The sequence below is a fragment of the Mchenga conophoros genome, linkage group LG20, assembly GCF_057382185.1.
Source record: "Mchenga conophoros isolate Kocher_MC1m ecotype Shallow Benthic linkage group LG20, M_conophoros_male_GT1.1, whole genome shotgun sequence".
In the NCBI taxonomy this organism is placed as follows: Eukaryota; Metazoa; Chordata; class Actinopteri; order Cichliformes; family Cichlidae; genus Mchenga; species Mchenga conophoros.
In genome coordinates, this window is record NC_140545.1 from 8,804,830 (window position 1) to 8,818,074 (window position 13,245).

Here is a 13,245-nt window from a genome sequence, read left to right on the forward strand (position 1 = left end):
TGCATTTCATGTCAATATGCGCAGTACTTTAGTGGTATAGTATGTGCATAACTATCTTTGCATTAACCAGAGCAGAATGGTGTCTTTGCACGCATGCGTTTCCTTACTGTTGAGAGAATGCATGTATTTCCATTCATTTCCATATGGCATGGACAGATATGGAATTAGTCACACTGTGTCTGCATGCATTGTTGTCACGCAGGCTAATTTGAAAAGTCTGTGCTGCATTATGTTGTGACAATAATGTACATTTGGATCTAGTTTTGAGAGGTAATTGAATTTTTTTTAATGGAGGAGGAATGAATGGACGCCGCGAAGAAATCAACTCAATCTGCAAACAATGAGCTTTACTACAAAATAGACCAGCTCTTAACAAATCTGAGTTTTTTAAGGTTTCAGCCTGGTTTTCCTCACAGAAAAAGCTTGCAGTACCTGAAACACCTGCATCTGCTCCAGAGTGATCTCCTGACTCTGGCCGTGCTCCCTGTGCAGATGGATTGCTTTCATAACGAGTCCTGAGTCTAAAGACAAAAAAAAGAAAAATAAACAAATCATTCACCATATTTCATTTTGAAAAAACACTTTAAAATGCCAGAAACACAACCTTCAATGTCACATGACCTACCTGTACCGATGAACAGGACGTCGTAGGTGCCATCGACAGCCTCCACTCTGTCCACCAGCAGTTTGGTGAACTTGTAATGAACACCCACCCTGACCAGGAGGGGTCGCTCTCCAAGCGGCAGGACATTTTCCTATAAAAAAGAAAAAGAAAAAGCAAGAATGCATCACATTAAATGTGAAATCTTTGACTAATAAATTTTTTCAGCCAGTCTTGCTATTCATCATTAATACAGCAAAGGTTTCATATTCCCTGTGATGAAGCAGTGCCCTGTTGGCAAGGACTGCTAATTTAATTTCCTATGTTCACTTCAGAATTTAGACAGAAATAGAGAGAAAAAAATGGCTTGACCTGCTGTAAAATGCGGCAATCTAATTAAGCTAAACTGGCTTAATTTAATAAAGTGAAATATCAGCCAAACCTGCAGCAGCGGATGAGTTCTGCTGAAGAAAATGACGTCGTCGGGATACTCTCTGGTCGAGCTATAGCTTCCATATGTACTGCTCGGACACTGACAAAGAAAGAGAGAGACAGAGACTGAGATCATAATGTTTCCAGTCTTTTGTTTTGAGCATTCTTATATGGAAATTAAGCACAATTTTGCAGAATTAAATGACCCTCCATCAAAGACAGCATATTATTGCAATGTATTACCTTGGTAAATCACGCATTTGCTTTTAGAGAAATACAAAAAGTCACCTGGAGAGATAGCGGTGGTATCTACCAGTTTTGAGTATGAACTTACTGTTCCTGGCCGTGGATAGGGCACCTTGCCTGTAAATTCTGCCCATTTATACTGAGGCCCTTCCTTATGCAGGAAGTTCCCTTTAAAGGCTCGAACCATATCCTCCATTCGGTAAACACACACCGCTGAACCGTTCAGGATATCACTAAGGAGAAGACAAAAGGAGAGCAGATTCAGACATCAGATATGTCTGAAGCAGAGCATACCTTTGATTACTTTACTTGATATACTGCAAAGGTCTTTAAGCAGTAAATGGAGTACTGTATTAGGAGCTGTGACTCATTGTGGCTTTCCAGCTTGAACGCATCAATTAAATGAATGCGCTCCAACCCAAAATCCAGCCTGGGTGAATATGCTGCTTTCAGCACATCGGTCCCCACTATAACACATCCCATCCACTGCAGTTAAGATCACACATTTCTGGAGGATTTGTGGCAAAGCACGCACGAGCTAGAGATTCCAGCAAAGCAGAAACAGAACAGATAGAAAGGCCACGTTATGATGAATCAGGGGGCTCTTAGAGAGGAAGCTTTTTTCTCTCCTCAGTGGTCAGAGGTCTCAGTCTGGTATTCAGATGCCAAATCATACAGAGTACAAAAGTGAACCGTGACGTTGTAAAAAAGCATTCATGTCAGCCTCTAAATTGTGTTTTTACAAGTTGGGGATGTCACCTTTACACTTGTAAATTCTCCTCTTTCCTATTCTGTTTTGTTTATAAGTGGCCTCCTCTGGAAGCTCACCTGCACAAACATTCCTCCACCTGAGCAGACCTCAGTCCCCTGTTGCTTTTTGCGATTGTGCTTTAATAATTATTAGTTGTGTTGCAGGTTATTGGCAGTGCTGTTAGTTTCATGGAGTGGTTCAACTTTACCAAAGGTGTGCTACCAGGAGTTGAGCTTAGCGTCTAGTTTTACTTTGGGTCCCGGCCACTTTGCATTGCGAGAATAAATGTGACAACAAGGCTACCGGTGGGCAAAATCAATTAATCAGCTGTCTGATACATTATGAATCACAAACAATTAAAAATAAAAGCAGAGAGCAAAATAAAAGCAAAGAACTGTTAACACGCTTGCCTTCATCACAGGCATAAAAACCGGCACGTGTGCAATCGTTACTGTACCAGAGAGACAAGTCTCCTTTCAGAAGGAATGACCTTTTTGCTCTTTTCCAGTTCTGTGGTTGCGACCGCACCCTTGGTGATGCTTTGGATTTCTGTTCCCTGCTAAGATTCCACACACTTTCCAAAACCCCCAAAAACAGACCAACTCCCTGCTCTGCAATGCCAGATGCCGTCATACTTTTGCTGCTACTGTGGAGCTCTGGCGTCCAGCTCAGAAACTGTGTTATTCTCTGGATATGCAACATGGTCAGTGGAGTAGAGAAAATGAGAAAACGCAGCCTTTTTCTTTTACTTTAATTAGGCTGCTTGCTGGATCATTTTTTACTCGTTTTTCAGACAGAACCTGCTTTTTTCATGTCTGTGTTTTTTCAGCAGACATCTGCGTGAGCTTTTATGAAAGCCTGTCTATTCGGACAACTGCCTTTTTTAAACTAACAGCCTTTGATGGTCTGAAAGAATATTTTTGATTCTTCTCTATTATGTCTGACATGTATGCAATTTGTACATTTCCTAGGCTTTAACGTAGACTTCAACAGAAAGCATATCTCCTGTGGGCTGCTTCATAGTAGCCTTTTTATAAAGGGTATTTATTATTCCTTTTTTCAGTCATGTAAGTTAAACATGGTCAAAAGTTTCAAATAATTAAGGCCAGCATATGTACAAGTGATCCTGCAAGCCTTACTTCTGGCTCTTTGTGACCTCATCGGGAACATATAAATTGGGAGCCAATCAGAAGAAAATTGGTTGAAAGGCCCTAAAGCATTTGTCCTCAAAAGCATTTTTTAAACTGTGAGTTATGCAAAGCTGCTTTAGAGTCTTATTGAAAATCATCAACTCCTTATTAAAGTCACAATTCATTTTTTTGCAATTTTGTCCTCATGCACTTCTTCCAGGATCTCAAAATTGCCTTTTTGTCTATTTGTGTGTGAAAAAATACAGTAGAAGTCAAGTTGTAACCTTTCTGTAACACAAACACACACACACAGTTGGACACAGATGAAGAAACTGTGCACTGATGATGACAACTGTGAAGGCTCATATACGCTCCATGTTGTTCACATGAATGGATGTATTTCATTCATGAGTCACTGTGACATGAGACCCGGCGGGTGGTGTGTATCTCACAGCGTGTGACATCAACATCTGACATGTGGATGTGAAACATCGAGCACTCATATCCTGTCACAGACGCCCTCTTGTCATCGTGTGTCATCACAGTACAGGACGGTGCAGATCATCATTTATTCAGTATTTGAAGAAAAAAAACTTTATACTTTTATTTTCTTCATATTTTAAAACGATTACCACTAAAAAAAAAAGCTTCTTATATCACATGTTTTAACTTGTTAAAAATGACATGTTGAGGAGTTACTGTGTGGGTCAACAGGTATTTATCGTTAAAGATCTGATGCTTCTGTCATCTGTTTTTAATTCAGTGTCTGGTTAGTGGTTTGAAATTCTCACTAAAACCTCATCAGCCTCCACTGTCGTCGGCAGTTCAATTTACAGCTGGCTTTAAACTGCTTTTAAACCTTTTATTTAAACAATTACAGCAATTCCTGCCTCTGGGGCCCCAAGAAACCCAATGCTCCATAATAAAACTGTCACCAAAAAGTATAACTATGCATACCACGGATCCTATTTCAAAATAAACTATTGACAAATCATCTAATCCTTTTCAAGAAATCGTATTTATCCTGTACACGTTGAGTACACAGTTACTCTTCTCCTCTCTTCCACTCTTTTGCACTCCATTTCTATTCTTTTTTTTTTTCTTTTTTTTTTTGCATGGCTTGATCAATACAGAACTAAATGCTAAGGACTAAAGTCCTTCTAAAACTAGTCCGCCCAGTGTAAAAGTGAAGGGACTCCCTCCCATCTACCACCATATACTGACATTTTCCACACATAAACAAGGGTATGCAGTTTACACACCACCCATTCAAGTTACTCAATTCCCATGATTTCTGCTTTACAGAGGCACATACCTTGAAGTGGTAAACAGGCCGTAGATGAGAGGATTCTTCTTGTCTTTCCCCTGGAGGATGAAGATGTCCTCTGAATGGAGAACATCCAGACATAATGATGAAAGGAAGGGAGGGATAAGGAGAAAGACGGGGAAGGGAAATGGAAGGAGACAAAGACATAAAAATGTTAGTCAGAAAAGATCAGAATGATGTCTGAATTACGGAGAAGTTTTGGAGAGTTGCACAGGACTGCATAAACTCTACATGTCTGTATTCATGTGAGCAATGCTCATGAGTCTGTGTAACAGTCTATTTTCTTTATTTGTGTGAGTGTGTGTTCAGTTTTAGGTACTTTGTATTCATTATGTGTATGCCCGTGTGCGCATCTGAGTGTGTGCATCTATCAGTCTGACTGTGTGACTAATAGCATCGGGCATGCTGGCAGCATGGCTGACTGGCTGCTTGTAATGAATCTGTAGCCATTAATAACCAGCCGCAGTGGGAGAGCCGAGCGCTCCGTCCGCCACAGGAACACAGCACCTGCTGTCACACACACTAACACCACACCTCGGTCTCCACTCGTCATTTCAAACACAGCGGATCACACACACACACACATTTGATATGTTTTTCTCACTTTGGCGTCGCTCTGATAGTGATCCGCTCATGCAGCGCAATCAGGTGTAGTGCGGATTTGTTTTTTTAGCTCTTTCCATCTGTCTGCCTTCGACACCTGATAGCTCAGCGGCCATAACACCGCATTTGAATACAGCAGGTAAAACTGTGGGATCTTTTTTTTTAATGAACTTGTAGATTTAAGTTCAAATGCTAAAAGTATCCTCAGAAGTGTTAAGGAAAAAAGGAAAAGAAAAAGTGGGGCAGCTTGTGGCCCCATCTACTAATGGGAAGGTCAGCGGTTTGATCCCTAGGCTCCTCCGCTGTCCTCGTGTCAAAGTGGCCTCGGGCAAGACTGAACTGCAAATTGCCTCTGATGTTTTCATCGGAGTGTGAGTGAGTGTGTGATAGTTAGAAAGTGATTAACTGTTTTGTTTTTATCTTGTGTTCCCATCAGATTCAATGTAAGTCCGTGAAAAAGGTTACAAATACTTTGGAGGTCCAAAAAGATACTGTGTGTATGATAAAGAAATAAAGCGACTCTGTGACTACAGCTCAGGAGTGTAAGTGTAACGGGTGTATTAAAAAATAATTTATATTTCACCAAAGATCCATCCTGCAGTGTTATCTCGCTTTGTCAGTATTGGTTAAGTATATGTGTTTATTTATATATGTTTATTTTCTGTATTTATATTTTGGGAGCTTTTATTTTGTTTGTGTGACCTTTGACTTCCCACGAAGTCACTTCCTGTAGCTGCGCGCTATTTTCCTCAGTCGCCTAGAGGCCCCGCTGAGGAGAGGTGAGCGTACGCTAGTGTTCTCAGTTACAGAGCAAATAAACACAGTTAAAGTAACTAAAAGTAATTCAAACACTGCTCGTTCCCTTTGTGCATTTTGTCTCATAGTTCTGTTTGATGTTTTAGTGTGAATTATTGTTTCTCTGTCGAGTACAGCACTTTATTGTAACATGCTAGTTAGCATGTCTCAGATGAGAGCATAGGAGCATGCACGTGGCTTCTCATGTGGTCCGCTATCCTTCTCTCTCCCTTGAAGGTGTTCATGCAGAAGTCCAGTAAAGTGAAGTTGCTGTACTGTTTTGTTTTTATTTTAAACAGGTATGTGAGCTCCCTCTTTTATTTTTGTGTCATGTGAACTGGTTATATCTTTTGTTTGTTTGTGATTCATGTTCACTGTTTCAACTTACTGTAAATATGTAAAATTGCCACTGGTAAATGAAGTCTCCCTAAAGTATAATTTTGTTGATGAGGTAATTGTCACTATATGTTCACGATGCAGTGCATTTTTGTTTGTTATATATGAATATAAATACATTTTAGCAGTATTATTTGGTAATTGGATTTGTTGTGATGTTGTACCTCAGTCGCCTAGAGGCCCCGCTGAGGAGAGGTGTTCATGCAGAAGTCCAGTAAAGTGAAGTTGCTGTACTGTTTTGTTTTTATTTTAAACAGTTCTGGGAGAATAAATCCACCCGGCTGGCAAAGTGAGAGCTGACTCCTCTGGTCATTCACACAACACAACGCAGAGAACTAACGGCAATAAGAGTTTAAGGCCAGACCGGGTACATAAGGCTGGCAGATTCCCAGCTCCTCCAGCCTGAGTATGGAAGTTTTCTTTGGAAATATGCTGAACCGTAAAAAACTGCCGTATCATCACTTTGTGTGTGACAGTAAAGGTGCTGAATGTATAGCATAAAAAGCAAATGGGTCAATACATCTTGAGTTGTGAAGCACTTTACCACAACGCTCACAACTCTGATTCATGGGGGAGTAAAATAGGAACAAACTGATGTGACATGAACTCACAATCAAATAAAACAGACTGGTAATAAAAGGCCCACAACTGTGAACACATATAGACTGACAATGGAAACATTGTGTCTCGTATGAAGCACCAGTGGTTCAATACTGACAAATTGTGATAAAACATTAAAAAAAAAACACACATTAAAAAAATTTATTAATGTTCCTGAAAGTTGTGCACAGTTTGACTTTTTTGCCTCCCATATTTCCACTTTTGTTCATCGCTGTGTTATTCAGTTGCCTACACTTGCAGCTCACACTAGACCTTGGCTTTCACAGTTTATTTAAATCAGAATAAATCAAAGGTTTTCTGTTCTGCACTTTTGTCTCAGATAAGAGCAGGGAATGTTTTATCATCCCATCAAAATGGAGGAGAATGGAGCCCTTTGTTTTCCGTGCAACACGCTGTGATAATCTATAAATACATGACTCCTAGGGCTCCTTTCTTTTTGCTTCCTACTTTTGTGGCAAATAGCTTTAAAAGTTCCCGAAACTCTAAAAAACAGGTTCGACCCAAGGAGTACTCAATGAGTGCCCCGTATGTCTCTACTTTTATTCTTCTCCTCTCCCATGCAGAGGCAGATATGTTGTTGTGGTGCTGGAGACGACGAAGCGTATCAATGTTCCCACATTCCTGCCGTTCCTGCTGCTTCAGGTGGCCTCCGTGGAACTACGGCCCTGCAGGAAGGCTAATCTCATCTCGACACAGCTACACACACTTGCAGCTGCCACACACAGTGGCAGATTTGGGAGCACACAAAGAGAAATAAAGGCATGTATAGCCACATTCATGCACCCACACATACCAAATTGTTAAACTGCAGGGAGCAAGGAACATTGACTCAAACTTGCATGGTACCGATAGACACACAAACACCCACACAGGCCCCTCAAAGATAGGGAACAGAAGAGCATGGGTAGTCTGCTGCCTCCAGCGTACCAATTGCTCACTCCCTCTTCCCTTTAATATATCACTTCTTTGTTATTGCATTTTATTTACTGCTTCTTTGAGCTCTTCCTGCCTTTAAATCACAATGTAGATGCCCCCATTTGTGTTTCACTCCTTTTACCTCTCTTCCTGTTTCCTATCACTCCCTAATTCTACTCATATCATCCCTCCATCTTTCTAAACAGCCTCTTCTCTACTTTCCCATCATTTGTTCGAGCTTATCTTCTGCTCTCACATCTTCCAAAGAATGCTTTTCATTAATCAAAACCTTTATCATCTGTTGGTTTACTTTGCATCTCTATGTCTACCTGTTTTTTTTATGGCCTTCATGCATTATTACTCTGGATGATGTATATCCTGAGTACACTTTCATCTGAAGCTCCTCGAAGTTTTGTTCAAAGAAGAGATGAGTCAGACTAAAAAAGAAGGGCATTGTAAGATGCACATCTACACCCACAGAGCTCAATTTTATAGTCACACAGCCACCCTGGTGGAACCCTTCTGAGTACAGATGAAAGCCCCTTTAAAACCTAGTGGAAAAGTTTACCAGGTGATGGGATTGCAGTCAAACAGAGCAAAGAACAGATGAAACTCATCTGGAAGTGCAGCCAAGCTGGCATTGGACTTGTAGTTAGATACACCACATTTGGACAGAACAATACTTGGCCTTGTTAAAGACTAATGCACTACTGCAGGAAAAATACTTTTAATGTTGTAATCTAATGTAATTACATTAGGCTTCAGTCACACAGGTCTATTGGTCAAAAGAGGTAGACGGTGCTCCACTCAAAACCTCTGTGTGATTGGCCTGGTTGCTAGCAGATTGCCCACAGTTCAGTCGCCTATAGTTTGTACCCTGACTTGTCTGTCAGTAGTTAGCAAGTATTTTTCTAACCACTAATAAACGACACCAAACAACTATCCCCCAGCAACTTGCCAACTGGTGCGGGAATATACATTTTTCCCTAGCAACCGTAGTTACTAGGGAGTCAACCCTGTGCACTGGGGATTTAGCAATCGATTTCTCCAGCAACCACTCGCAACATTTTTCTGTAGCGACCGGTGGTTGCCAGACGATGCCCAAACTGAGCGTAAAAAGTGTAAAAAGTGAAGTATTTCAGAGTCAGTTTCAAGCCAAATAAGAATTTTTTTCCAAGCCAAGACCAGTAACTGTATAAAAGACTTACTAACATCAGCATGCTAACATGGGGTCAAGTGAGATTAGGTAGATTTGACATGCTAACATCCACTTGTTAGCACAATACCTAAACTAGTTTTGCAGGTATTGAGTGAAAAAGTGCTGGAAAAAGAAACATGACTGTTGATTGCATGACAAGAAGTTAGAGATTCATCTGAGTTGTTCAGAGGGAAGGTACGAATGGCTGCACCAGATTTCAAGGCAATAGACTGATTTCACAGAAGCCATTTTGAAATACAATATGTAAACAAATTCGGTTCACCTAAACAGGCAAGAAACTTTATTAACGTCATTAGTAACACATGTGTATACATGCTGTTTCAGGACAAACTGACTGCCGTGAAATATGCTTATTTAGGATTTGTTACTGCTCTGTATAATTAAAACCTGACATATTTCAGTGTGGATCAAAAATGATCAAAACAGCAGGTCTGGCTAGCATCCACAGAGCTGCATCTCCAAACAATGCACCAACTATTATGAATGTAAGAAAGAACAAAGGTTTCCAATTGAGGAAAAAAATCCCAATTTACTTTGTGGTATTTTAAGACAGGTAAAAATGAGGCCACACAGCACGTAAAAGTAAATACATGCATTTTTTTGTTCTGAGTAAACTTAATACAAACTCTGGTAAAACCCTGCAGGGGAAAAACTTGCCTTCTGCTCGAAAGTTAGTCTCCCTTTCTTCTTTGCACCTCAGTGTACATGCAGCTCCACATAAAAATGCAGTTCAAATTTAGAAGACGCAGCCAGCGCAACATTTTTCTTTCTTAGACACTTTGAACAAGACGTCTTAGTTATTTACGGCTCAGCTTGGCAAAACTTCACTCTTATCGCTCCGTGACGAGTTTAAACCTCGACTGATTCAGTGCTGTTCCACCTACATCCCTCGCATGTTTGATTTAGTAAACTGGAGTGGCTTCTAATGTCATTAATCTTTAATAGAGGAGGGATAACGCAACACTCAGACATGCATTAATCACAAATATAGTGCAGAAAATATGAGGTCACTCTGCTTCTATCTGCAAGACGGGCTGACCAGGTGAGAGTGTTTGACCGCTGAAGCAAGAAAGAGTGTTTATTTGGTTTCTTGCTCATGCTACAGTTAAAGACGACAGATTCATGGCTTCTTATCTTTTTTTAAGCACAGCTTCTTTACTCTTTCAGCCTCGACCACTATCTTACACTCCAAGATGTTTTCTTTTTGTCTCCTGAATCATCTTCTCTCCTTTTTCTTTCCATCTCTTTATCTTTTTATTAGTTTTCTCATCCCGTGCTCCTTTCTGCTCAAATCCACCTGGACTTCCCGGAAGCCCTCTGGGTGTATCTCGTTCTCTTTGTTTCTCACTTTCGCTGTCCCTCCCAGTCTCCATCCCTCCCTCCCGCTATCTCTTCTTCCCTCTGTCCCCCCCGTCCATCTGTCTGTCTGGCCTATTTTCTCTGGAGGATTGTTCTTGTGTCTTCTTCTCTAAACAAAACGAGGTTGTTTTCCCCCTGAGGGAAGACAGTCTTGTCTAGCCCGCAGACCTGCAGACCCAGCCCCTGTCTTCTTCCTCCTCCTCCTACCCCTCATCCTAATTGTCTGGCCAGTGCGCCCTCAGGCAAACTCCCATATTCTCCTCATTTCTCCACTGTTTCTTCTTTCCCTCCCTTTTCATCCAGCCACCCCGAATACCAACACCTAGATCGTGCCTCCTTTATGCTCGTCACCTTTCTGCCAACTCCTCTTGTCTCGTCCCTCCATCTTACAGTAATTTGCCAATAATAGCCCTGCCTCCATCTTATCCGATCCTTAACCCTCTCGGCTATTGACCCTATTCCTTCTGACACTCCATATTTCTCACTGTGATACATGTTTTACCCTCTAGCAACAGCTGTTAACTCAGTTTTGCCATCCATGGCCAGACTAAGATGCCAGCTCTCCATCGGTGGTAACAAAGGACGTTTGATACCACTCTCTGTGTCATACAATGTTTTTGTTCTTTTTTTTCGCTTCAGGATGGAATTGCACACCAACAAATATACATTTGAAATCCAGTAAATTACACTGAGTTTACTACAAGACAAATATAGTGCAAATCTCTAATCTCTTTCATCTCCACCTTCAGTCTGCTTCAGCCTTCCCCATTAACCCCATTTCCCTGTCTCACTTCAGTCAACCTTCACACCCTTTTAGATTCACTTCACCTCACTCATCCAATCCTGGTCCTTAGAGGGAAAATATATTTGTGCATGGCCTGCAGCAATTCTAACTCTCTCTGACCATTATCCTTTCCCTCAGTCCTTTACATCAACTTTATTTTTCCTTTCTTCCTGACAACTTGATAGCGATGGCTGTTACACTAACCCAGGGACTTTACACTCAACACATGCTTTAATAAACTATTCTGTCATTCTTAATATAGTAAAAATGTGAAGAGGGATCAGAGAAGTGATGGCAACAATAAAAAGCTGAATGCGCGAGGGTAAATTTCTGCCTATGCTTCTTCAATTTCCACTTTAGAAGTCTTAACCTTTTGAAATGCTAAAATTGTAACTATTCCTTTCATTTCTCCACATTTTTGTTTGGCCGTAAGAAGAAAATAAAACGTTTTTCTTTCTGCGATTACCACTCCTTTCTTCATCCCCTCTCTTTTTTCTTCATATGCCCTGCCCAGAAGCCAAATTTATTTCCAATGTTCTCTTAAATCAGATATTCCCCTCTCCTGCTCCCTCCCCCTCCTTCACCTTCTCTTGCACAGTGTTGCAGTAATAACCCGTTGATGACAGCTTCCACATCCCTCCTCATCTCCCTCAACCCATCTTTCTTTGTCCTTCTCATGTCTGGTCAACACCACGTGCTACAACCTCTGCCCTCATCCTGCCCGTCCTACTAGATCCCCCTCCTCCTACCCTTCTTTTGGCCATCAGCCCAGCTCCTCACTTTCACTCACTTTCTATCCATCTCCTCTTTTTTTTCTCCCTCTGATAAACTGGGCTTCCTTTCAAGTGTTTGCAGTCAAGCGATGATGGATTAGTAAGGTTCAACGGGGGAGTCAAATCTGCCTCAGCATCACAAAACATGTTTTCCTAACCAGTTTGAACAAATGGCGTTTGTCGACGAGGCAATTAAGCATTAAATAGTGGAAACACATTTGTCAGATTAACCTGAAAGGATTGGGAAGGCTTGGCAATATGTGCAACTGCTTAACCGTCACTTCATATACGGAGGGAGACAAATCTTTCCCTCTAGTTTATCTTCTGACCTTTTTCTCCATCTGATGAGGTCAAACAGACCCGGAGAAGATACGGCTGACCCAAAGAAAGGTTAAGGTCATTTCAAAAACGTCCAATATATAAAACATCAATCTCCCAGAAATGTCATACTTGCTGTTTCTGGGTTGTGGCTCTCATACATCACTGATGATTTTTGGATCGCTTACAACAGCTGACTGTTCAGAAGGTCATCGTCGTCATCATCTCAAACTCATTTTAAATTATATGTGGATTTAAAAAATAATGAAATCTACATTTGAGCTTGAACAAGAGGCTTACTTGGCTGATGTGTTTCTCTGTCTCTCGTCACTGTCATGCTTTTATACCATCCACAAACTCTCCCAGTGACACTCTTCCTCCCCTGCACTTTTCCTGTCTGTGGGAAGCGTACGGGTGCTGCCTTATGTCTGAAGCACTGACTCTTACGCACGCAGACAAAAATAGACGAGGAAAATGGCTGAGAAAATCGAAGTAGCTCCAGTGTCAGGACACAGAATCCGGCCACAGAGGGTTGCCTGTCTCCAGCTCTAAAACCTCATAGCATGACTCTCCTCCACAACAACAACAACAACCACAACAACGGGGAAAACAGCACTGCACGGTCCTTTCCTGTGAGGGACTCTGCTTCCACTCGACTGTTTGATTCTTTGAATAATTATGGTTAAGTGAGGTCTGATTTTTGTTTTTCTCACACTAGCGTGGTTGACAACAAGAGCTCAGCATTAACACTTACACAAGTGAACAAAAGGCCCTAAAGCTCCAGACACAAAACAACTGAACAATAAATCCAAAGCAGTCCGGTGCTGTGAGTCAGTCCTCGTGGCAATTACAGCCCAAATGCTTTGTCCAAAACAAAGCCAACTCTGAGGGTGTTCAAAACCCTCATAGAACATCTGAGTCAATCCCGACAAAACTATGCTAAAGGAACAAGAGGTGAATCAGCAATTTGCAACA

The 13,245-nt window shown here is 41.3% G+C and overlaps 1 protein-coding gene across 3 annotated transcripts in view; it reads right to left on the reverse strand.

Moving 5' to 3' along the window:
• The window catches only part of sema3h (sema domain, immunoglobulin domain (Ig), short basic domain, secreted, (semaphorin) 3H), a 53,653-nt gene that overhangs the window by 7,600 nt on the left and 32,808 nt on the right, over positions 1 to 13,245 (reverse strand). For all 3 annotated transcript variants that reach the window (XM_085259538.1, XM_085259539.1, XM_085259537.1), the window contains 5 exons: positions 4,476 to 4,545; positions 1,368 to 1,512; positions 1,044 to 1,133; positions 626 to 755; positions 433 to 521 (listed from right to left, as the gene is read on the reverse strand). In XM_085259538.1, the coding sequence (XP_085115664.1) occupies positions 433 to 521; positions 626 to 755; positions 1,044 to 1,133; positions 1,368 to 1,512; positions 4,476 to 4,545 (524 nt within the window). The remainder of the gene's footprint in view (positions 1 to 432; positions 522 to 625; positions 756 to 1,043; positions 1,134 to 1,367; positions 1,513 to 4,475; positions 4,546 to 13,245) is intronic.